The sequence below is a fragment of the Chiroxiphia lanceolata genome, chromosome 2, assembly GCF_009829145.1.
Source record: "Chiroxiphia lanceolata isolate bChiLan1 chromosome 2, bChiLan1.pri, whole genome shotgun sequence".
NCBI classification, from domain to species: Eukaryota; Metazoa; Chordata; class Aves; order Passeriformes; family Pipridae; genus Chiroxiphia; species Chiroxiphia lanceolata.
In genome coordinates this window covers 58,776,068-58,802,374 of record NC_045638.1, presented here as the reverse complement: position 1 = coordinate 58,802,374, position 26,307 = coordinate 58,776,068, and the positions used below count along the sequence as shown (strand labels likewise).

Sequence of the window (26,307 nt, the reverse complement as noted above, 5' to 3'; positions counted from 1 at the left end):
CTACTTGCTAGGATGCTGATATTCTTTTATTTATTGTTTTTTAATAGTCAGAACTTGTTGACCTGGCTGAAAACATTCAGCAGAAACTTTCTTACTTTAATGAGCTGGAAAACATAAACACTGTAAGTAATATTTTACTGTTAATCATCTTAGAAAATGAAAGTGTACTGATCTTTTGAACTTTGTCTCTAACAATAAGGTACTTGGATTTATTACAATGACGCTTTGTCTTGTTTTCCACAGAAACTGAATTCCCCTACGCTGTCTGTGAACAGTGAAGGATTCATTCCCATGCTGGCTAAGCTTGATGATTGTATTGCATATATTTCATCGCATGTAAGTAATTCTCTACTAGTTTCAGCTAAATCTTCAAAACTGTGTGTTCATACTATTTTTGTGGGTTTTTTCCTATAAAAAAATTCTCTTTGCCAGATACCCTAAGAAGTCAAATATGATGATTTGTAAACTTTGGAAATTTTTACTGAATATGCTTATTATGGCATTTAATTTTTATAAAATACTGCTTTTGGTTGGTACAATCTAGCATTTCTAGCTCGTTATAAGAGTATATGGAGTTTTGATAATTTTTGACTCTTACTGTTTCTATTTAAAACTGTTTTATTTCTTTCAGCCAAATTTTAAAGACTATCCTGTATATTTGAACAAGTTTAAACAATGCCTTTCTAAAGCTATGCACCTTATCAAGACATACACTGTGAATACACTACAGAACCTCACAAGCCAGTTAATGAAAAGGGTAAGAGTGAATCAGGAAGTGGTAACCTGAGCTGTACTGAAATGTGTATTGTAACACTGTACAGTTTTCTTCTCGTTTTAAAATTTTTTTGGGGGGTGGAAGGTGTCAACAGGTTTTTGTGAAAATAGGTCAGTGCTACAGTGTTTGTGTAGGTTGTCCAATTTGCAGCCAAAAATAACCAAGACCTAGTGATCCAAAAGATTTCAAAATAGTTATAATTAAAAGATCATGGAATTTGAAGGTGAAGTAGCTGAATTGAGGTAGGTGAACAGTAACCTTAGTGAAGGCCAGGGATGGCTGTGTTAGAGCAGCAGCAGCCAGCTGGCCAGACAGTTTGCTTCCCTGGACCAGCTTGTTCACTGTAGCTCTGAATCAGCTGAAGTGCACGTTGCTGTCTGTGTTACCAAATGGGGAGGGTGCACAAGAGAAATAGGGGACTGTGGGTGGTGTGTTTTGGAGATGACTTGCTTTGGAGACAGAGAGAGGTTGCAGGGAATACTTGGATAAAGTATACAGGAGCTGGGTGCTGTAGGATGAGAATTGTTCAAGCACAACTCTGAGTTTGTGCCATGACCGTTCCAGTGTTATATTCCAGTAATTTTTTTGGGTGCTCTTGGTTATCTAAATATTTCTTTTTTTCTGCAGTGGTTTGTGTAGCTGCAGAGAACAACTGTGACAGGTTCCTACTAGTTTTGCCAGTGTCTTTTGTTTTGCTTTAAAATGTTGACAGTGATACTAGAATATTCTAGGGAAAAGTTAGGTATTTTCTCTCACTCACTCCGGTGAGATTTAGGCATAAAGGTGAGTTGGGAGGTTTTTTGGTCTCATTAAAGTGTTGGGAGTTGTATACTACAGTATTTCGGCAGAGGAGAAAGGAGAGAGGAGTGTCTCTTTCTACCCACTTCGATTCTTCAAATAATTGTTGTGTGCCTTGTGCTCAGTCCTATTACAGGCAAGCTTGGTGTCCTGAGGGATAACCAGTGAAATTGAAAGATGCTAGAATTGAGAACTGACAGACTGAGAAGAAGGGGATTTTAGACAGTGTTCATGCAAACTTGCGGAAGAATACTCCTGGAGTGAAGATCTTTGTTAACTAGCATTGAACATCTTTCATGTTTGGTACAAAACTAGGTTTTATTATGAAAAAAAGGTATCACGGCTTGGTTTGATGCCAATGGATTGCTGTGACTGAGCTGAATTTAAAGAGAATTGAACGTCTCTGATAAGAAACATGTGTGTAACTGGATTTCTGGATTTGAATTGCCGCTTAGGAGTTTTAAGTCAGGAAGGATATCTCTTGTGGGAGTCAGATCACCTCTTTCTTCCCACATAGATAGGGATTTTGTGGATGTTCTGCATATTTCTCTGAAACATCTAGTGTCTGCTTCTGCTAGAAGTGCAGTACTGAAACTGTTTTTTGGTTGAGATTTTGTGTTGCAACAAAACAAGAGGCCTTGTCAGGACTGGAAAGGGACTGATGAGATCTGGATGTTCTTTGTTGTTACTCACACATGAGTGTTTGGGGATTTTGGTCTGTGTTTGTAGATGGGTGCTCAGGTTGCTCACAGGGATGACAGTAGGAGGTGGGAAAGGTGGAAGCATTTTCCCATCCCCACCATGTTTCAAAAGGCAGCTGTTTGCTTTTCTCTATGTCATCAGTAGGGATTAGGGGAAGAACACTTCTTCTTTAGTGGCTAAATTGGGTCTCTGCTCTGCTTTATTAGTGCTAAAATTTGTCTAAGTTCAAGCTCTGCCCAGCTGGGCTGGGGACCTGCAGGGAGCTGCCTCAACACTTGATATTCTAGTTGGAGCTTGAATGCAAGCTGAAACTTAGCTTCTCTGCCCTGGGACTGGCAGGTAAAAGGGAAATTCTGTTCCACTGTAGTACTACAGAGTAAGGACCAACAATTAGTGCTACTGTGGCAGGTCCAGAGACAATTGTTGTCTCTAATGGAGAATGTCATAATTACTGAAAATGTTACTTTTGCTGTAGAGGGTGTTGGTTGAAACTTTTGTTTTGGGTTTTGTTCTTCCATCTGACTTTGAGTTCTGAAGCCAGCATGCCTTTCTTGGTGGGAGGTGGCAAAGAGCTGTTCCACTGGCAGTATAAGCATAAAGAACCAAGACCCTGTTTTAGAGCCTAATTATCTTGACCATTATGTACTAGAAGTCAAATATAGTAGTTTGCTGTCTAACCAATTACTCATTTCTTCTTTCAGGATCCTTCAGCTGTGCCAAATTCTGACAATGCCTTCACGCTATTTTATGTAAAATTCAGAGCAGCTGCTCCCAAAGTCAGAGTAAGTAGGCTGGTAACTAACTTTTGAAAAGGAACTTATGAAAATGGAGTTAGAATTTATTAGTGTGAATGCTAGGATTGCATGTTGTGCGAGTGTGAATATCCAAAGATTGTGTAATTTGTCCATGGAAAAATACTGCAAGCAGTTTTCCAATTATTACAGAAAAATAATATACTAATAATACTTTTTCCTTTTTTTTTTTTTGAGTAGACTCTAATTGAACAAGTAGAGCAAAGATCTGAAAAAATGCCAGAGTGAGTATGTCTACATAATTTGTCTTCAACAATTTTAAGTTTTGAAAATATTTACTTTTAAGTACTGTTTAACACAATATTCATTTAAAACAAAGTTTCAAAAATCAAAATTATGTAGACTTCAAAGAGGGTATTAGAATTCATTTTATGTGTACCAGAAAATGATCTTCAGGATGCAGCTACTGTTCTGATTTCTTGAACAGGTATCAACAAGTTCTCAATGAAATCCATCAATGTTACCTTGACCAGAGGGAGCTCTTGCTTGGTCCAAGTATCGCTAGCACTGTTACAGAACTAACCAGTCAGAACAACAGAGATCATTGTGCTCTGGTAGGTAAAGTAGTCTTGTGTTATGTGGTTTTTGTTATATTTTAATCACCTCTACCCCAAGTAAAATTTACTTATTTAATTCAGTCACTTACATGCAAAATTGTTGCTGTCGTCTGTGGTTTTGAATCATTAAAATTTTACTAATATTTTCAAGCAATACATGTTTTGTTTCTGTACAAACTCCATCCTGTTACAAACCTCACAAAGGGGGGAGGATTAAAAAAAAAGGCATAAAATGTGGGTACTTACATTTCAGAAACAAAAAGGGACAGAAGTTGTACGATGAGCTTTTATTTGTCTAGTAACATCTTTTCAGTCCGTAGTTTTAGAGTTCATCTCATTAATTTTGAATCTTACAAAGCTTCAATTTAATCATAGCTATAATAATAATAATATATGATGTATAGTTATATGTGTAATATCTCTTGTAATACTGATGCAAGAAAAATAATTTAATAATCAACTATTGGTATTTCTGTGAATACAGGTACGAAGTGGTTGTGCCTTTATGGTCCATGTATGCCAGGATGAACACCAGCTTTACAATGAGTTCTTCACAAAACCAACACCAAAACTGGAGTAGGTGGTACATGCTGGTTTTGTTTTACTACATGTTGTATTTATTTAGAATGCTGTGATTGATCCTTGTATGGGCCATTCACTTACGAGCTGGACTTGATGATCCTTGTGGATACCTTCCAACTCAGAGTATTCTGTGAAATCTGTGAATATGGCAGAGAATATTATATGGCAGATAGGGCTGTGTTGCAGTGGTTTGGTAAGAACCAGCAAGGAAAAAACCCAACTTAATTCACTTTATGCATCAGAAGTTTGTTTCCTTTTTCTTCAAGCAAAGCTAATAGTTTGCACTCTCCATAAATAATCTGTGCAAGTGCTCTGTAGATGGTCTGAAAGAGATAAAGACACTCAGCTACTTTGAAAACAGCTATGGAAGTTAACAGTGCTACAGCTCTCAGCTGTTTTTGTACATCCTCTGTGCCAATGGTTTGCACAGCCAGTTGCAGAAGTGCTTTTATTTGCTTCAGTGTAAAATTTAAGCTGATGAACTCCAGCTATTTTTCATCAAGGATTTAGTTAGTGAGCTGCCCTTACTGTTAGAGAGTATTTGCATGTTGCCTGTGTATGGGCTGAATTGAAGGCTGGGTAGTGAATGCCTGACTAGAGCAGTATCTGTGTCTACTCTGCCTGGATCTAGAAGAAGGATAGGTTGTTGCTACACATAGTAATTGCATTATAAAAGTATTGTAAGTTTTTTTACAACACACCTGCAATATTAGAGCAATTGAATAGATTACACCCCTTCTGCAATTTGCTGGTATTTTTTAATAATGATACTTAATTTTGAAATCTGTGTTGGTCATGGTCCCTTACTGTGAATTTAATAAATAATGTATTTCTATTAATATAACCGAGACACTGGTTTTGAGTGTTATAATGTCTTAAATTGAGTGCAGTTTGAGTTGAATAAGTGTGTAACCTGGAAAAAATATTTCCCATTACCCTACCCATCCTCTAAAGGTAAAGGAAAACCAAACCACATAAAGCCTCACTAGAGGTAAGCCACAATGCCAGAGTAGTACCAGTCTTTCCTGAGAAATTAGTCTCCTGTGGGACATGCTCAGAAGTTGAGTTGACCTAACTAAATTGGCTTAGGAGTTTAGCCCTCTCAGTCCAAATCCTGGAGTAAATATCCCTAATTGAAATTAGTGTAAAATGTTCAGACAGAAATTTCATCACTAGTGCTGTACGAGAACAGACTTCTGATTATTTTTGAATCTTGGTGGAAAGTAGTTACCTCATATCCTAAGAACTTGTTTTCCCTTTTTTGCCTACATCTAAAGTACTTTAAGAAAAACATTTCAAATAGTAACTACTTAATTAGGTTTCTCTTAGCATAACAAAGAACCTCCTTGGTTTTTTTGAAAGTTTTGAGGTGCTCTGAAGACCTAACAGCCAGGTGTCTATATACAGATAAGAGTTTACCAAAAATCTAGCCAAGACTAGAAATCTGAGATTATTGTATTTAATAATAAGGCTGGTGAAACTTTCTCCTTTGTTTCTGCTTTTAACATGGAGAGTTACTGTTTTACCAAGTTGCTTGTAATGCCATGGGATGCAAAGGAAGAGACATTCAAAATGTTTCTTCTGTGAGTATTCTTTTGTGAGCGTTTTTATTCCCTCTCTGAGAGGAACAGAAGTGTCCTTGTCCTATTGACAGACATTCTTTGTGAATTAAAAAAAAAAGTTCAATAAAGTCAACATCTTTGTCACACATTTAAATGCTCTTGGTGTTTATATTTGCAAATCTAACTGGGGATTTACTTGAATTTTCAGCTACTGGCAATTGCATTATTGCTTAATCTGTGATTAGTGAAGGGAGCATTGAGAATAGCAAAAATGTCTAGAGTGGGTGGGTGCTACTCGTTTTTTAACCAAGATATGCATCACTTTGGACATGAAAGAAAAAAATAAATTAAAGTGGGATTTCTGGTGTTTCATATTGCATTGATATAATAACTTCAGTTAGATTGAAAGTGTGCGTACTGCAGTGTTGGTGGTTGTTACAGAAAACATTACCAAGCTCTCCTCCTGCGTCCCTTTTCATGTCCTCCTGGTTCTAATAAACTATTGAGTGCTTGGAATCTAATGAACCTTTTCTCAAGGGGAAATTGGGATTAGGATTCTGAGCTCAGCAGGAGCATTTCTCCACACAGAAGCCAAGTAAACCAGTTTGCAGTATCTTCCCTTTGTGACAGGTTGAGTTGTTGGTTGGTGTGTATGGGTTTTTATTTGTCTATTTGGTTTTTTTTAATTTTATTTTAAAATTAATTAAAATATGTACCACCATTTTTAAGCAGTTGTTATCCTGCGTATTTTAAAAGACTTTGTAGAAAATAATGGGTTCATGTTTTAAACAGTCCTTTCTAAAATCTTCTATGGCACTGTGTTGCTTTGTTTTCTCGCCCTTCTTTCAAAAATCTTTGCCACAAAATAGTCCCTGCTTGTGATAAAATTTTGGTTTGGCATTGTGGGATCCTGAAAGTATTTTGTATTGTTTTATTTTTACTTCATAGTGAACTCTTGGAAAAGTTGTGTCTTTCATTGTACGATGTCCTGAGGCCAATGATCATCCATGTCATTCACTTAGAGACGCTTTCTGAACTCTGCGGGATTCTCAAAAATGAGATGCTTGAAGATCATGTACAGAACAATGGTAACTCACAGATGGAAGCTGATTGTTTTTAAGTGTCTTCTTAACTGATAAAATTACTTAATTGCATTGGCAAAAAAATTCCTAGATTTTTTTTCTTTCTAGTGTATCTTAACATTACCTCATCTTTGACATGTTTATGTGAAATGAATTATGTTTTTTCATTTATAATAAAGGTCTGTATTTAGGGAGTCTGTGTATAGCATCATTTAAATTATTATACTGATGTTAGTCCTGTTTGCTCTAGATTGTACAAATGCAAGGAAGCATCCACCCAGTGCATATGCAGAATTGATTTAAATTAACTTTTCAAATTAATGAATTGCTTTGCTTGGCCCTGCTAATGCATCATCCATGTAGAGCTTTCTGCATAATGATGATAAAACAAAGGAATGCAAACTGATTTGTTTTTAAATTTTCCTTGATGTCATGTTTCCCAGACTAGAAGTTGTAACTTCAGCAGAGGAGTTTAATAGCTGGTGTAGATTTTAGAGCTGTGTACGTGTTCAGAACTTAAAGTCTCATAGGCGTGACCTTACCTGGTATTAATATGACCAGTGCATAATGGAATCCTTTCACAGTCTTAAATTTGCACCTGGCAATAAACAGAAATCATACTGTTATATCACACAGTGTTGCTGAAGCTGTGCCAATAATCATGAAGAACTGCTTACTTTCCTGAAAGTATAATTGTAACACTGTTGGGAACGAAGAAAAACTTACTGGTATAATCTTTTGGCTAATCTTAAGAACTGTCTTCATACTGTTTAAATTTGGGCTTCTACAATAATTCTTAAGTTGTATGTGAACTGCTTTGAATTATCTGTTCTTGTAGGTAGAAGAGTTATCAACTCCCAACAGTCACACCGCAGGCATTGGCTGTGATAGAACCAAAGCCACCTTGCTTTGTTTTTCTCACTGAAATGCCAGTTAATATACCCACGTCTCAAATAATTAGAAAGATTAATTCTGACAAGGCCTCTGATGTAATCAGCGTGAGGTTGAATTTTCACAGTCTAATGAAAATTTGGGGAGCTAAAGGAACTGCATCATGGAGTTCAGTAATTCCTTCTTTGTCACAAATTTGTCTAGAGGCTGCTGTTCCAAAAATAGTCTGACTTCATCTGCAGCAAGCAGGTTTTTGACAGTTCTATATGTGATACTTCAGAGTTTTGTTTCTATTAGCTGGTTTTGTAATTAACAAATTTGTGCCTTTCTTTACCTTTGTCAGCTGAACAACTGGGTGCATTTGCAGCTGGTGTCAAGCAGATGTTAGAAGATGTACAAGAGCGTCTTGTCTATAGGACACACATATACATTCAGACTGATATCATAGGTTACAAGCCTGCTCCGGGCGATCTCGCTTATCCTGACAAGTTGGAAATGATGGAGGTATAGCATCAGCTTTTTTATTGTCCTTGACTGGTTTTCTTTTTATGTGCAGTGTACACAGTTCTGCAGTACGGTGCTTTGCAGCCAGGGTTTTCCAGTTCCTAGGTGTATTTAGTATTACTGGCATTATCAAATTGGCACCTGCTGATTAAATTATGACCCTAAATTTTTTATTTACATTAATAACTAGTAGGTATTACCAATGTATTTTCTAGTTGAGCTGGAGTTGAAGAGTAGCTTTAGACAGTCACAGCTGCAAGTTTGTTTTCAGAAGTGTGGTCTGCTAGTGTTTGGTAGGCATGTGTGCATGCTTGTTCAGGCAGTGTAAGGGGAGACTTGCTTGCAACTTCAGATAATTTAAGATGTCAGCAACAATTTCCAGTAGCCTTTTTCAGGTTCTTATCAGTATTAACCATTTTTGTAGTCATTCCAAGAGCTTTGAGTCAATGTTTCTGTTGAAATGGATCAAACTAATTATTCTTACTTTAAAAAGTTAATACTATATTGATGAAAGATTTCAAAACGAACTAACTCACAGAAATAAAAAAGTGGCCAGTGAGAAAGTTGAAATTAGTTTTTGACTAGAGCAAATGCATTTGATATGCAACTCAAGGATAGCATTGCATGGAAGCAATAAAGCATAGTAAAGATTCCCCCCTCAGGTAACAGTTACCCTTCACTTTATAACGAGAGGCCCAAGCTGTCAAAGGATTGAGTTGACTGAGAACGGCAATTCCAACATGGACTGGCAAGATCTAGATTTTATTACTCTATTTTGTTTTCCATCTAGCTACCAGAATAGGTGGTGGCACTTAGAAAATTGTAGGACTTATTTCTAGCTGACCAGTTGGTAGAGAAGCTATTGTTTGACTTCAGAATCAGAGCATTACTTATCTAAACACAGAAGCTTTACAGCTAATAGCTGTAAAGCTTCTGTGTTTAGATATTTATATATGTTTTGCTGTGCGCTGAAAGAAATGAGTATTGTACTTAACTGTGCTCAGTTCTTGAGAAAACTTCTTGGCAGTGAACTTATCATTGCTATGACATTGTCTTTATACATGTCTGAAGCTTTTATTATGGTACTTTGGTGATTACAAGGGGCATGCATGGCATTTTAGGAAAGCATTTACAAACCCTAAAGCTAGTGAGTTTGTTGAATACATGCTCTTTTGTACTGAAAGTTTAAGGACTAATAAGCATTTGAAGACAGAGCAAAAATAGTAACTGAGAAGTCCACCACACAAAATGTCACTAAAGGAGATCCCTCCATTCAGAACAACTAGCGATCAGAAGAGTTACCAGTATAACTGTTAGGAGTACAGGTTGGTTTGGTTGGTTTGGGGTCTTTTATTTTTTATTTATTGTGTTGCTAAAATTGTGTGTATAGAATTGGATTAAAAAATTATTGTGAGACCTTCTTCATGTTAGCTATAATTTCTTTAGGCAAGTAATGCAGCTGCTTGGTCCATATGGGGCCTTATTTTCTAACACAGATCCTATGGCCCTTCAGTTAGAAAGTTCATTCCAAATTGAGAAATTATGCTGCTCTTCATGTGTCCTCATAAGACTCCAGTTTTTGCCTGGTTTGAGATTCATTTTGCTACTTGATTGCTTTTAAACCTCAAAACCTTGCTATTCAGAGAGACCTTCTGTCTTAGTAAATTAATTATTAAAATGTTAAAAGCATAAGGCAGAAATATTTCTTGTGCTGTTCTACTCAAATATTAATGCAGTTCTTTACCCATTCTTGCTGCCTCTTGCTTTGAAGCAGACCAAGTAGTGAAAAATATTGAAGTGTGGAAATGTTGAGTAATGTTAGAGGAGAACTTTTGGTTGAACTCCTGCAGGGAATAAGCTAGAGAGTACATTCAGGCCATCTGCACATATCGTTTACGGGAATAAAGCCATCACAAAAATTATCCGTATAAAATCCAAGTGAGTGTTGAATTGAGTTCCCCAATTTGAGCTTCTCTTTCTAGGTAGCTTCATAGGTTATTATTATTTAGAGATCAGTAAAACAAAGGAAAAATGGAAGGAAAAGTGCTTTACACAGATCTGTGTAGTATTTGTGAATCTTAATTGACATTTCAATGTTTCTGCCACTGTTTTGGAAACATCTGTCTGTTTCTTCTAAATGTCTTTGAAACACTGGGAGCTGAATGTAGCTGACTCCTTTTGAAATTTAGTATGCTTTTCTCTGTTGTAACCAGAGCAGTGTAAGGCTGCTTGAATAAAGGAGAAAAAATATTATAATGTTATTGTGTATCTTTCTTTGCAGCAAATTGCACAGAGTTTAAAAGAGGAACAGAAGAAGCTGCCATCTGAAGCTTCATTTTCAGATGTTCAGCTAGAAGATCCCAAGACCTGCAGTTTAGTTAAATCTGGTATGAAATACATCTTAGATTAATGCATAAAGCTCGTGGGAAGTGAGCATTAACCTGAACCATTTGTGAGAAACCTGCATGTATTTTAAAGGATTATTTTCCTAGAGAAATTTGTAAGAGATTTTGAGAGGTAAACTTGTCTCAAAGTTGTTAGCTTTGTATTTTTTATGAGAAACAGCTTAATCTTGTTCTTTTGGTGGCATTTCTTTGTGCTTTCAGTGCACTCCATTATGTGAAGCAGCTACTTTTGCAGCCAACAGCATCTATTATACTTTGTATGAAACTGAGCTTTTGTATTCTCCATTGCAAAGTAGCCCTGCCATCAAGATGTGTACTTTAGGATGCTTCTGACTTTTAGCTTTAGCTGTGCTCTGTGACCCATTTGTCTGTAAATTACAGTTCACTGGAATCATATTCCATGAAATATGGTGGTTTTGATGCCAGTCATTTGAGTGTTACAGATTTTTAAATTATTGTCTAAGATCCATTAAGAATTTCTCCTTTTTTTTTTTAACCATTGTTCAGAATGGTACAATATCATTTTTACCAGCAGCATCTTTGTCATCTCTTTATCAGTTGTTTCTCAAATTGTTTTTGGTTATGTGGTATTTTCTTGCTTTTGGCTTGGAAGGCCTGCAAAGGTCTTTCTGGCTGTTACTGGCTGAACTCCACAAAACCTATTGAGAAAGGAGTTCATCTTACTTCAAGCCAGGTGTATGGAATTTGCAAGTCCTGTTAATCTCGTGCATTCAGGAAATGGAAGGAACCTATAAGGTGTAACTTGAAGATATGTGTCTAAGATAATTGGGATTATTTGCCCTTCAGAGGTGCCTCCTTCCCATTTCAGTGCCTGCAGGAGTAGTTGAAGTGACTAATAAATAGCCTAGGAAGCTCAAACTGGCAACTAAGATCTTACAGGCTTTCCAATTAATGTGACAATAAATTTATAGTTGCAAAAGGTAGAAAGATATTGCTGAATTATTTCAGACAATTTTCACACTGATCACATAAACACTTCACAAGTGTTTTTTCCATCATCACGTAAAACTTTAAACATTTTACTTTTTTCTGATGGTTGCTAATTGAAATCCAGGTTCTGATGCTATTGACTCAGCTGTTTCCCAGCTTGATTTAAGGAGAAAATGAAAATAATACAGATTTCTGTCTGTCAGGTGTTGTGAAAATCCATTTTGAGCATACAGAATTATTACGAAAGTTATTCAGGAGGAACACTTTTTTATGTTTGCAACAACCTCATGACAAAATTGGGGTTTTGCCATTATTTTTGCAGTTATTAACATGATGTTTAGACCCTGTATTTTCTGCAACTGTTTAATCAATGTAGGATTATCCCCAGCAGAACAGAAAGTAGGAAGTAAAATTAATGGAGTTTTTTTTTCCCCTGAACATTTCCTGTAATTCTCTGATCTCTACCCATTTTTTCAGTAATTGATCATTTCAGCTGTTCAGCTGAGTGGGAAGTGCCTGTCATTGGAGACATGCCTGTAAAAGTAACTCTTTCAAAGGTGTTGAGCTGGGCTACCCCTGAAAGCAAATTCATGTCTTTTACAGCCATGTGCTCTATTCACATCAGAAATCTAGTACTGACCTGCTCAGAAGGAAAAAAAATTACCTGGTCAGGTAAAATAAAATGTCTTATTACTGCTTATTATACTCAATATATTACTACTTATCATAGGCAGTATAAGTGCAGTGGATATTACAGTCTGCTTTGGTTGAAAGGACAGATGAGCAAGTTTTTCATGTGTGTATTTTGCTTTTAAACAGGTTCAGCTGAATCCCTTAATCCCAGGCACCAGACCACGATTTCACCAGCAGATCTGCATGGAATGTGGTATCCTACTGTCAGAAGGACTCTAGTGTGTCTCTCCAAACTGTATAGATGTATAGACGTATGCAAAAATTTCTTTATCTATTTTTTTTTAAGTGAAGTTATGAAGTGTGTATAGCACCATGTCTAAATATTTTAATATAAATTAGGAATGGACAATTACAGGCCTTTTATCTCAGTCTTTTTGCTGCTATCTTTATGTAAAACAGGAGAACTGAAAAATGTAGGTCATCATTTTCAAGACAATTTTGTACTTGTAGAATTAGAAGAATGGCACTAATTTGTACATCTATTGCTTTTACTATTATAGAAATAATTCAGTGTCTGGTGTTCAAGATGCTGGTTGCACCAAAGTTGAGGAGTGAGTAGGACAAGAAAGAATAGAAAGTTCTGGGTCAATTATAGAGAATGATTTTATTGCTGAAATTACTGGGTGAATGTATTTCTTTGTGCTTTGTAGGACATCAGACAAGGTGATGTTTCTGCTCTTAAAAATGGTGACTCTACTATTTCTATATTTTGGAAATGTTCTGAAATTTTTTTTGTGGCACATCTTTCAAGTTCCAAAATGTAGGGGACACTTCCATAGTTTAAGACAGTAGAAATCTTCATGTCTAACAGAAACAAAACCAGTGTTTACTTAACACATATTTTGAGACTTGCTCATTAGAATCTGTTTTACTGTCTCTCACCTAATAGCATAAAAGGCTGATAAGTCTCTGAGGAAAATTTTCTGTATTCCTTGTATCTTTATTAGATACATACAGAGTGCATTTCAAAATACCTTTGATGGGTGTTATTTGAGACTGCTACCAAGATGCTATTGCTTAAAAAGAAGCTGGAAAATCTGAATGCTTTATTGCTTAAAATATCAATCTCATTAAAGATAGATGAGTATTTGCCTTTGTTGTCAGCTAGACCTTTGGAGATGAGGTCAGTTTTATGTTGTTTGCAAGGCTCATTTGTAGTGTGTCTGCACAGAGAATCATTTATTTTTCCCATGAGGTACTTTAGCAGAACTGGTACCCCTTGCCTGCATCCTGTAGATAGGAGAAGTCATGAATGAGTGGCACTGGCAAGTCTGGGGGCAGTCAGGGCTGTCATGTACTGCATTGCAGTGCTGGTGGAGGCGAGCTGTGTTCCTACAGCTGGTTCAGCCATAGGATGTAGGTGCTGCAGCTTAGTGAGTTACTCCGTGTCACCTGGGCCATCGCAGCTGTCATGTTTGTTTACTAACCTGTCACAAATGTGAGGTAATTTGAGTTTGCTTGAGGTTAAACTCATGCGAATGATCTTGAGTCCATTGCGGGTACAACTTGCACGCACAAGACAGGCAGTTACCCTGGCACACAAAGTGTCTGGTCAGGTTACTGGTAGCTCTCAGTGCGGGAGGTGTCACTCACCGTGTCACTCCCCGGGTGCCAATTCAGAGCTAGAGGGTAAGCAGGGCATGCTCGAGAGTGCACCTGTATCCAGCCCGAGTGCTTGTAGCAGCCTTTTGTGTCACGCCATCCTGTCTTACTGCATGCAGACAATGTGTTTGTAGCTTGTTGATCTGGAGGTTTATATGCTGGTAAGCACATCGTTCACAAACTGCAACTCTTTAAATTCTGCCTAAGCTTTGCTAACACCTTTTTTGTTGGTTTGATTTCCTCTTCCCCGCAGAGGGCAGTGTTTCAGGGATTATCACAAGAGGCCTTATCTGCCTGCATCCAGTCGCTGCTGGGAGCTGCTGATTCCATCAGCAAAAACAAGGTCAGAATCTGTGGTATGTTTTCCAAACCCTTCCCCTCCACTCTGTGTATATCTAAAGTCATGAAGCAGTTTTTCAGAATTCTGTTGAAATCTTAGTCAAAGCATGTTACTCTGCCCCCAGAGACCTGATGGATTTGCCAGTTCTTAGTTATGGTTAATGTATTGCCAAGCAAAGATAATGATTCACATGCAAACCTATCTGAAAATGGGAAATACAGGTCGTAGCAATCATGTTTACAGGCTACTCTAACTCATGGGAATACAATGAAGTGATGTCTAAAGAAAAATTTCTGCTAGAGGACTCTGCTCCTTATATTTATTTTCACTGTCTGTTACTCTTGTTCTCTGCCTCCGTTGTTTGTTTGAATTTTCAGAAATCTTTCTAACTGTTATATTCACTGGGAAGATTTTCTAAGTATTCTTTGCTCAGAGCTGTATTATCACAAGGTCTGATCTGTTATGTTGCTCAGAATTCAATGCAGATTCATCAAGTCATTTTAACTTAAAGTGTTGGTTTAAGTAGTTGGAGTAAACTTTAGTTTTTCCTGTCACAATTCCTTTAATACAAATACTGTAGTAATTTGATAATTCTTAACAGCCAGGAAGTGAATTTTAAAAAAAAAAAAAAAGAGAGAAGTCTTAGTAGGCTAAAATTGTTGGATTTTTATAAGCAGTAAATACTTAGTAATGAAAAGTTTTAGTTGTGAAGAGGTGTTTTGAAGTATTTGAGTGTCCTTTGAAAAATACCTGTTAAACAGTATCTTTAAAAAGAAATTCAAACTGCGTTTCCTTTAATTTGAGCAGATAACTATTGCCTATGTAATTGATTCAGAATTCTGCAGTTAAATATCCATTCCAGCACTGTGTTCAGCATTAACTTAAAAGTATTATGGAGAATGAAACTTATCCTACCGTGAACCTTAGATAGGTTGGCCCAGAACTAGGATCTGTACCACATTGTTCTTGATGCATGTTAATTTAACATTATCTGGTGAAATTGTGGATGTAAGAATTAAAAAAAACAAAAAGCCAAAATCAAACAATTCAAGAAGCCCTTCCACCACTTACATCTAGTGAAATTTTTATTTGTTAAAACTGCCTATTTAAATCAGATTTCTTCTTTACTGTTTTATTTAACATTATATCAGGGAAATTTCTCTTCCAACTTGCAAAAGCAAATTTGATTTCTTGAGTCCTCCTCCTTTTACCTCAATGAGCCATGGACTTTAAAGATTAAAACCAGCATGCATTATAAACCACTTAGCTAAAATAACAAGCAGTGCAAAACATCCTCTGAGTGGTGTGAACTTGGCCTTGTTTTATTCTTTCTATCTTTGCTGTACTACTCAGAAATTAACTAAGTTTTGTGTTTAATGACATGAGAAAAATGCCTTGTAAGACCTTTGCAGAATAGCACAGTTAATCAGGGTTATTACAGGAACATTAGCTGTTTGTCTTTTTTTTAAGTCATCATAATGATTAAAACAAATTTAGAACCTCATGTTTTTCAACTATGAATTACATGAATTACATTAAATAATTCCTGGCTCTTAAGAAGAGTAAGTTTGTATCTTTCAAATAGTGGATACCTGTACTTAATGGGGACATTTAGTAGTATGGCTATATAATCTAATTCTTCTAAGAGATGTGAATAAAGTCTGTTTCTGTAGTGCAGTGTATTAGGAATAATACAGAAGTGGGATTTGTTGATCCCAGAGCGTAGTTAATGGCACTACAGACTAATGGAAAAAGCTTGTTAACTAATAAAAGCAGAAATGTTGAAACTTTGCTCTTCATCTAATTGTTTGGGGTTTTTTTTACATGTAATGCATGTTCTTTCTCTTCTGCTGTAGACCCAGGTTGATGGACAACTTTTCTTAATAAAACACCTTTTGATTCTTCGTGAACAAATTGCTCCTTTCCACACTGATTTCACCATTAAGGAAATTTCCCTGGACCTTAAGAAAACTAGAGGTACTGAACAGTTGCTGGCTACAGAATGGAGTGGGATTGTCCTCCCTTAATGTGCCAGCAAAAGTTCTGGGTTTATTTTATGTTCACTTGCAATGACCTGTATGCTTTTTCTAATCTCTTGCTTTGTTCTTAACTTCTCTGAAAAAAAACCAAAACCATTCTCTTACTTAGGGCAATTCAAGATGTATCTAACAAATTCTTTAGTTTTGTATGAAATGTGTTTGTCTGCTTTTTGCTGCTGGCCTAACTTATTTTTCCAGTCCTTTTTAAGAACAGCTAAGTAACCTATGTTTCTATTGCACAGAGATGTCTTTTCCCTTTTCTGACCCTTTAAAGGAATATCTTTTGCTTCTGCTGTTTAGCAGGTGAATTTAACAATACGTAGTCAACTTTCCTAGAACAAATCAAGATTTCCTAGACATTTCTGTGAGGTTTTTGTTTTGAAAAGGTTTTCTTCTTTTACAAGTTCAGTAAACAGTATTGTTGAATGGTATTATGTAGCAAGTGTGTTTGTTTTAGGAAGTGAAAATAGGAATAGTGGCCATGATCATGGTTTTGAAATTGTACTATGGTTCCTGTGTAAAATGCAGGAAAAAAGCTCTCAATACAAAAGTGAACTGTTGTGCACTTTCCAGTTTTATAAAGATAATGGGAAAATTTACTGGAAGCATGTCAAATTTCTCTCTTTCCATTCCAGAAGAGAGAGCTGAAAAAATAACTTCTCTCTCCTGCTATCTGATAAGCTGCTCTCTTGACTCTGAAGCAAGCAATTCTTACACTAACTATTTCACTTGTTGCACTTGAACATCAATGAAACCTCCTACCTGTTGAGTAGTTTCTAGTTGACTAGAGGTTAAAGGGCAAATATGTCCTTTTGGTGTTTTGTCCTGGCTGACACACAAGTTCATTCTCCATTTTCATTTAATGGAATAAATTTTTGTGCCAGCCAGTGCTTTGCAGATGGTAGTGGTAAGTAATGGAAACCACTTTCTTTATATTGGGTGGTGGCAGTGGTGTTGAAAAGATATACATTGTGCTTAATTCTTAATGTGGTGTAGCATAGAACAGTAGGGCTTTTATATTTGGGATGAGTTGTAGAAGAAAAGTAACGAATTAGCTAATGGGCTAACAGGTTTACTGTGTTCTAGCCAAACTTTCTGCACATAGATTTAAGATTTAATTTGGGATTTATAGACAAAAGAATACTGCTTAATGTAAAAGTCATACTTTCACCCAATTTTTTTTGAAGTAGTATAAATGTAAGGTTCATGTAACTGAAATATGCAGTGGGAAAAGGGACTTTCTCACTGACTGGCTTATAGACTTCTAATCAAGAGCTTGGGCTGTCTTTGGAATTGGTGAAGTTTCTGGGGAATAATTCAGAGAACAAAAATAATGGTTCTCTGTGGTTTCCCTTAACTGCAAGGAGTGCAGATTCTTAGTTCGGTGCTAAACCTACATGCCTATGTATTTGTTATTCCCTCTTGATTTAATGCCCTGTACAGCACTTCTTTAGCTCTTATGTCTTGTTTCCCTCACATTGTTTTATACAGCAAGAAGGGCACAGAATTGCTTTGGAAAAAAATAAAAAAGCAGATGGATGTGTAGGATGATAAATGAATGACAGTAGGGCAGTAAGCTATACTGAAACTACTGATAATTTTCTTTTTCCCAATTTGACTAGATTTCAGGTTGACGACATCCTGTTAGCACTATAGGAGTAATTTCAGTATCTTGCGTTAATTACAGACATTGTTGCTTTTTCTTCTGGGGACTTCTGTAGAGAACATAAATATGAGTGTCTATCAACCTTGGTGTTTTGTTATTTAGTTCTAACTAAAACAATTAAGCACAGAGGAAGAAAGCACCAGTTCTAAGTTATTTCATGCAACCGTACTTGGTTTTCCCAGGCAACGTGCAAAATTCTGCATATTGTTTGTAAATGCTTAACTACATAGCTTATGTAAAAGTCTTTCACTTGTAGATACAGTAACAAGGAGAGCTTGCATACTTTACATGCTCATATCAGTGCAGTTAATATCAGTAACTTGTTAGTTTCTTGTAATGTATTTGTCTGTTTAGACTGTGCAACTGTTGGATTCAGGTTTACCATAGGTACAGTTAAAAAATAGAAGATTAAGCTTTGTGTGCTTCTGTGCACGTGCACTTGTGCATCCACTCCTAGCAATACTGGAGTCATTAATGTCACCATTGTAATCATTCAGACTGGGTGATTAGAGTTTGTAAGTCCTGGAGATGAATCGCATTGACGTACGGTATGAGTGACTTTCTGATTCACAGATGCAGCATTTAAAATCCTGAATCCCAAGACAGTTTCAAGATTTTTTAGACTAAACAGCAACAACGCCTTGATACAGTTCTTACTGGAGGTAATACGGAGTCTTATTTCATTAGGAAAAATTGTATCATTTAAGTGTTTGGTGATCTCTGGCAAATAAAAAGAAGAGAATTGTTGTTCTCTGTTCAAGGGTACTCCAGAAATCAGAGAACATTATATCGACTCTAAGAAAGATGTAGATCGTCATCTGAAATCAGCTTGTGAGCAGTTTATTCAGCAGCAAACCAAACAATTTATAGAACAGCTGGAGGAGTTCATGACAAAGGTACAAATGTGTTGTATGTTTGTTAACCTAACTGAAGTACTGTTAGGGAATTAGTATTTAAATTGGGTATAGGAGAAGCTGCTAGTTCTGTCTGATTAGCAGAAGATGATGTGTTTTCCTTTAAATTCCAAAAACAATTTTCCAGGCATTTTTTGAGATTAATGCATTAAAGGTACATGACATAGTTTGTTTTTAAAAGCAACCCTTGTACGCTTAGATCAAGAAGCTTTAATGTTCCATTGAGTTGAAACAGGTTTGTGAAGGTTGGCAGGAGCTTTTCTGTTTGCTGGAAAATTCCTACCTTGACTGCATTTGTAAGCCTTCAAAAACAATGTTGGGTCATGTGTGTTCTTGAGGGAGGTCTTAGAGTATGGCTATGAAGTGTGTTAAAATTTTCTGTTTTCAGTGTATTTTACACCAATGAGGTGTTTGATGAGCAGGACTTTATAAGTTCTGCTTGGGACAGAAATTCCTGATAAAAGTTGGTCAGAAAGAGGAAGCATCTTAGGTAGAAACAAAAAAGATATCTTTTTACAATACATCTCTTTCTAGAACCTGCTCTAGAGCTCAGGATTTCTAGGTATCTTGAGAACAACCACGCAGGAGAATCTATTCTGAAAAATGAAGAGTGATGTGGATCCTTATATGCTGAGAATAAGTGACATGACCTCTCAGAAACTGGGGCTACAGCATTGCATGGACAGCAGATATCCCAGCTGCTGATTTTTGAGAATTTAAAAGATTACAGTATTAAATTTACTGATGCCTGTCATGCTGGGCTAGGGGTCAGTGGCATGCCTAAAATATAGATGGGTAACTGGAGAGATTGATAGATTGTCTGAATGATCCCAGTGATTCATTGAGAATCTGGGGAGTTTGACTAAGCTGCTTAAGTATAAATCTTTTTTGAGGTTTTGTATCCTTTGGTGCCTAAGCGTCTTTGTAAATTTAATCCCATTTCGAATTTTACTTTCAAGAATTCATCACAGTTGTAATTTTGAATTGCATTTCTGTCACACTGCTTCCCTTGTGTGTTGTTAAGCCAGGTCATAGAAGAGAAAGAGCAGGGGAGATTCCGTACGCTATGGTATCTGAGAGACTTGTGCAATTTTCACTTAGTCACTTTGTTGTGAATTCAACTGAAAGAAACATAATTTTGTTGATTTTACTTTTTTTAGGTAGCTGCTTTAAAAACAATGGCCACTCAAGGAGGTCCCAATTACAGCCTATCACAGCAACCTTGGGCACAACCAGGTATTTGCTTTGGTTTATATTTATGTTACTATTAGGAACCTGAAAAAGTGGCCAGAATAACTTGGACTGTGAGACTGTGATTGATTTTGAAAAATTGAACTGCCTACCTTTTTCTTGAAAATCCTGCCTTCCATTTTAACCCATGTGCTAGTTTAAATGTCTTAAGCCACCTCTAAATCAAAACCTGACAAACTTTAGAATATGTATTTAGTTGGTGCAGTAGATGAATGCCTCGAGTATTTCTCAAGCTGTGACTGTTCTTGCATGTAAACAGCATTTCTGCAACTGCATATGGAATCTGCTTAAGGAATTATTTGATTATATTATGATAAAGCTTTTGCTTTTGTACAAAAGAATGAATCCACCCTGTAGCTTTTATTGTCTGTACATTTGGTACCTACTTTCTTTACAGTTTCCCTGTCACTATGCAAAAATGGAATCTGGCTTTGTTTTCCTATTCTTAAGGATTGAAATGTGAATGCTTCATAGGAACATTTGGAACAGTTTTAGATGTTCCTGGGTTGTTTTGCTCTTCACATTACAAAGTTGTGCTTCTGGGTCAAAAATCTGATTATTCCAATTCATACATTGGAACCTTCTGTTGCATCATGTTCTTAAGATGCAAAGCCAGCCATATTCATACGTAATTCAGTGCTGCTCCGTGGGTCAGACACTCTCAAGGGCTAACTTGAGCTTCTACTTAATATCTCCTGCTTCTTCAGGAGTATTTTTAATGTTTGTTTGGAGATAATTATGTGTGTAGAAGCAGATCTAAGCAGAACTTCTGCTGTGTCTTGGAGTCATTTGTCTGGGAAGCAGGATTAGGCAAAAAATTTAGATACGGCAGAAATTGAGTGTATTAACTTCAGTACTTTAAAACTGCAAAATATATTTTTCCCCTGGCATTTAAGCAATGATTTTGTAAAATCATTAAAATTCCTAGCAATAAAGAAAGAAGGTCTTGTCTGAGAGAGGATTCCTCTCTGGTTGTTTCAAAATCCAGGTGTCTGTGCAGACATTTCTTCTCGCAGATGTGGCCTGTGGTCAGTAAGGTGAATTTGTGATATTCTGTTCTCTTTACTAGCATTGTTTATTTCCAGGTAGGTTTTCTAGGGGGGAAGCCTATGTAGAACTTTGTTGCTAGTGGAAAGCTGTGACTTCAGGAATCTCAGGAGGATGTGGTAGCTTGCAGAAATGGGTTGGATGCATTTTCTGCAGTGTCTGGCGTGCTGTGGTCATCTGATGGGTTTGATACTGCACAGTTGAGCCGCCCCCTCTCTCTCTTTCACCCAGATCTGTGGTAATGGTCAGCCCCAGTAAAATGGAGTTGATTTTCTGGAGTCTAGGTTTCAGCTAGAAGAACTCCATTTTAGCCTATTAAGCATATTTTCTTTTATTTCCAGCAAAGATCAATGATCTGGTCTCTTCCACTTATAAGACAATAAAAACAAAGCTGCCGTCAACGTTACGAAGCATGTCCTTGTACTTGTCCAATAAAGATACAGAATTAATTTTGTTTAAACCAGTCAGGGTGAGTATTGCTGGCATGTTTTTCTGTAGGTGTTTCATGATGATATCTTTAGCTTAAAAAAAAAAACAAACCCAAACAACCATCCTGCTCTCTGTTGTACTCAGCCTATGAAACACACACACTACAGGGAAGTAACTGGTCCTGTTTATTCTGCACATCTGCCACTTGGCACCCTATGAGCTACTGTAAAGAAAATTAACACTGTCCCAGCCCAAACCAGTTTAGTTTGGTCAGTTATGCCTGGGCAGAAGCACCAGAGGCAGAGAAGATAATACAGATTTAATGAAAAACCTACCATAAACTACCAGAAGAACCAAGCTTGAGTTTTAGACTTCCAGGTTAAGTCTTTAGGACTCAGTGTTTCAGTTTAGCACATCTTGGCTGAAGTTTTTTATCTCACAGCCAACATGGATTCCTTGTAGCTGTTCTCAAAACGACTTGTTTTAGAAGAAAAGTTCTTAAAGCTTGACTGCTTCTCCTTGCCTGGTCATATAAGTAGCTATTCCATGTACATTGTGCTTATTGTGGTTCATGTTTGAGATGAGTGTTGTGTTTTTAATAATGAGTTTTTTCTTCTTTCATTTAAAAGAATAACATTCAGCAGATGTTCCAGAAACTCCATGCTTTGTTAAAGGAAGAATTTAGTAATGAAGATATGCAAATCATAGCTTGTCCTTCAATGGAACAGGTATATATTGAAGCTCTGTGTTTTATCAGTTGCTCTTTCGTGTGACTTGCTTTTCTAAACATTGATTTTTTTCATTTTTAGTATTTCCAGTGTTCAGAATCTTTATTTATTATCCCCCTTAATCCTGGATGATTAAACTCAGGGCATTATCTGAACTTTAGGCTCTCAGTTAGAAAAGGGCTTTGTTTGGTTTTTTTTTTAAAGACTATCTAATAGATTTTCTTAAACCAAAGTGATGATTGATGTTGCTGGGACTGAGTTGTGCAACACTGTAGAAGAGTTTTTATGTTTCTAGGCATTGTCTTTTCAGAGAGATATCAAAGCCAATGAATGCGCCTTAAAAAAGCCTGTGCATTTGAAGGCAGTCTTGCTTTTGCCAAATATAAAAAGCAGTAACTTCTGCATTCAGGAAGCATGAGAAAGAATTACTAGGGTGCATTTCAAGTAAATTGCACTGGGAAAATGTGCAATTGTTATGGAAGTGTAACCCTACGTGGTAGGTAAAGTCTTTAGTCTCAGAGATCATTTGGTTTTAAGAATTCTCTCTGTTAGGATTTTCTGGCAGAAACCAAGTAGGTTTTGAAAATGTCACTTTGACCTTAGTGGTCTAGGGAAAGTGGGTAGAATCTTGATTATCACAGGATGCTAATATTTAAACAGGTAAACTAGTTTGTGGATTAGAGGATGTTTCCTGCAGTGAATGTGGCCACAGGAATGTGTGATAACTGTCTTGGAGCACAGAGTGGGACTGATGCACCATAAGGAGGTGGGGTTATCCTAGAGGAGATGGCTTCCTCTAATCGTTTATCTGTTAAACCTTAGGATCACTTATCCTATAAACTGAATTGGATGGGAAACCATATTGTAATCTGTAGGAAACAAATATTGCGCAGGAATGTATTTCAGATATCTGAGATGAATGTTACCATTTTTTGCCAGTGTGCCTGTTTTTTGGAATTTCTTGACAACACATGAAGTCATCTTAGAAAATTTGACACAGTAGCTTGTGACTGGTGAAATAAAGTAGTCAGTATGGTCAACAACTGCATTTTAAAAAGCCTACGAGTAGGCACTTGACTGGAAATTTTGGCCAGTTGTTTTGTAGCTGTCTTCTCCTGACTAATGTGCTTCCTAGGAATCCTGTTTAAAGGTTAAAATATAACACATCAGTTCTGAAACTTAGCTGTTCTGTCTAACATAGGCTTTCCCTTTGTCTTTCAGGTGAACTTATTATTATCGATGTCTAAGTAACCCAGCAATGAGGCTGCTTGAAATAAGCTTTAGCTGAATGCCAGGCAGTGAAGGAAACACAAAGACATTTACTTGAAGTAGACGAAGGATCCCACTATGTAGTCCAGTCTGCATCAAAACTTCTAGGGGAAAAAAAAGAAAAAAAACCCAAGGTTTTTCTGTTCACAGGCTTGAGAATTGGGCAGAAGAAAACAAAACAAAAAAGCCTTTGCTGATCACTCTTATGGAAGCTCAGTTACTGCCTTATCCAGATGTTTTCAAAGTTGAAGCCTCTTGTTTTTTTGCTTTTTAAAGAAAAAACCATTTTTGCTTTCCCTTAATAAGCTGATGTATGCAATGGAAAGTCGCACTTTCAAAGACACTCTGGAAATAAAGTGCAGGGAATCAAATGAGAGCAGTAAGAGATATCTGCAAGACTTGGGAGATAAAGCACATTGGTATGACAATTTGACTTAAGCAGGCATGCCCTGAGTTTTTCTTTAACTGCCATGAAAATCCTGGTAATCCACCGTGTGCTTGAACATAATTCAGAGGTTCTTAGTTGGGAAAACTTTTTATTTCCCACATGTGAAGTGTTTCTCAAAACACTGGATGTGCTGTTTTTCTTATACTGTTGTGATTGGGAGCTGTGAGGTCTGACCTGAAGTTTTACTAACCTTCCTCTGTAAAGGATCTCACCTTCCTCCGTAAAGGGACTCACATCCTTGGAATTTGCAATAGAAAGCTGTGTAATATAACTTCTGTTGTTTCTAGGGAACTGCATGCTTTCACATGCTTTACAGCAAAGCTTAGCATTGAGGTTTTCAGGTACTTACTTTTAGGGTAGAGTTGGATTTTTGCCTTTCCCAAGATCAAACGGTGGTTTCGTATTGTTTAAAGCAGGATCAGAGACTGGAACTTGCACAGCCTTTGTGCCATGGAGTAAGGGGGAGTGGGGATGCCTGAAATTGAGTGTGCAAGGCTGTCAAATCAGCATTGTAAACAGAGGATAGGTGCTCGATACCTGTTAAACAATGCACGCTGTTCAGTGTGCATTTATTGGTCAGTAGTGCAGAAAGCTGGATGCTAAACGCCTGGGCATTAATGGAATGAAACACTTCAAGCAGCTTCAGGGCGTGTCAGTGTGTAAATCCTTATTGGTCAGCACTGCAAAACAGAAATGTAGTGAGAAACACGGCAGATTTTTTATTTATTTATAAAACCTGTTCTGTACTTCTAAATATGAAGAAATTTCCAGGCACATTGGTGGTATTTTGATTTAATAATTTTCCTATTACAAGTTACATGAATGGAGAACAAGATGGTAGGATTTAAAGCTACCACAAGAAGTGTTGCAGCAGTTGTGCTGAGGTACATCAATGGTACTCCTAGGACCTTATATGACCCCTTAAAAATTAACTAACAAGGAAGAAAACTTGCCCTTTCTCTTTACTTATGTAGAAATACAGGCTGTAAAATAATGTCCAGTGCATTGTAATATATGTATATTTGTTTTTTATGAAGTTTTTCAGAAGGACTGCATGGTCACTGTACAGACTTATGACTGACTTGATACAGACATTGTACAGAAAAGACATGAAGGCTAAACCATGGCAGTAGTCACTTTTGTGGTTGGGATCTTTTTCTCTCTTAGAGTACCCAGACAGCTGGTGGAAAGATTAGAAGAGCAATCAGTTTATACAGCCTGTTTGCTAAGTGAACATTTGTTTAAACATGTACAGTTTCAGATATTTACGTTTACAAATAGTGTAAATACTTTCAAAAGATTAATTTAAGATGCTTTATATTATCTGACTAGAAACTTGCTGTTTTTAATTTTTTTAAATAAAAATGTTGCCTCCTATTTTGGTCCAAGAGTAAAACTTTATTCTGTATCCTGAGGCCTGTCTGTCAAGATAACTGTAATACAGAGACAATAAACATCCTGTAAGCACAGGCAAGTGCATTGCTGAGAAGCGTTCTTTTTTTAGCAGTAAGAGAACTGGGTTTATTTGGCACACATACATACCTGAGTGCTGAATGTACAGCTAATTGTTAAATTAATGCCTCTTTATGGTTATAATAAAAGTAAATTTATATTTTCTTTACTGACAAGCAATCTTGTGTGACTGATTGGTCTCTTTCGTTACAATTTTGTTAGGGGGAAGAAACCACAACTGTAATACAAAAACATATTTTAGCTATTGGCTTTTACTAAGAGAAAACTTGGGAACTGGTGGCAGAAAACACAAGTATTACTGTATTTGATAACTGTTCTTACCTGGCTACTCACAGACTCATCTTCCCATAGTTCCTCATTGCCACAGTGTTCTTCTGGCCCTTGGTATTGTATCATCCAGAGACTTGTGGTTTGTCTTCTGTAATGTCACCGTGAAGCTTCCCTTCATCCTCTGGCTTTGACAACGTCATTTGAATGAACTAACCTAAGTAGAAACCCTCCTCTGGAAGTCAGCTTCTGTCTGACAGGTGTGGGGCAGTGATATGTGACTAGCTTCCTGGAGGCTTGGAGCCTCCTAAAGAGCTTTGGCCCTTTGGATTGCATCTCATAAATGATGTGAATGCCAAAGCAGCTGGCCGGGCATCCACCCTTCTTTTTGTACAACAATGATGCCTGAGGCATAACCTTACACTGTGGCATGTGTTTTTCAAGCAAAACTGATAGTCCTTTCCTCACACTGCATGTTTGGTATTGACAAAGTGATGTGGGTACGAAAAGGGGAAATGGA

General features: G+C 36.9%; 1 protein-coding gene across 1 annotated transcript in view; it reads left to right on the top strand.

Annotated features, from left to right (window-relative positions):
• COG3 (component of oligomeric golgi complex 3) overlaps window positions 1–25,526 on the top strand; it is a 31,205-nt gene extending 5,679 nt beyond the window's left edge. Inside the window, exons 5-23 of the mRNA XM_032679494.1 lie at window positions 48–122; window positions 244–336; window positions 632–757; window positions 2,977–3,057; window positions 3,268–3,311; window positions 3,515–3,641; window positions 4,129–4,220; window positions 6,737–6,876; window positions 8,105–8,265; window positions 10,547–10,652; window positions 12,441–12,565; window positions 14,170–14,259; window positions 16,113–16,233; window positions 18,535–18,623; window positions 18,723–18,857; window positions 20,036–20,111; window positions 21,515–21,642; window positions 22,232–22,330; window positions 23,552–25,526. Of these exons, the coding sequence (XP_032535385.1) occupies window positions 48–122; window positions 244–336; window positions 632–757; window positions 2,977–3,057; window positions 3,268–3,311; window positions 3,515–3,641; window positions 4,129–4,220; window positions 6,737–6,876; window positions 8,105–8,265; window positions 10,547–10,652; window positions 12,441–12,565; window positions 14,170–14,259; window positions 16,113–16,233; window positions 18,535–18,623; window positions 18,723–18,857; window positions 20,036–20,111; window positions 21,515–21,642; window positions 22,232–22,330; window positions 23,552–23,581 (1,938 nt within the window). The 3' untranslated portion in view covers window positions 23,582–25,526. The remainder of the gene's footprint in view (window positions 1–47; window positions 123–243; window positions 337–631; window positions 758–2,976; window positions 3,058–3,267; window positions 3,312–3,514; window positions 3,642–4,128; window positions 4,221–6,736; window positions 6,877–8,104; window positions 8,266–10,546; window positions 10,653–12,440; window positions 12,566–14,169; window positions 14,260–16,112; window positions 16,234–18,534; window positions 18,624–18,722; window positions 18,858–20,035; window positions 20,112–21,514; window positions 21,643–22,231; window positions 22,331–23,551) is intronic.
• Window positions 25,527–26,307: the final 781 nt, after the last annotated feature.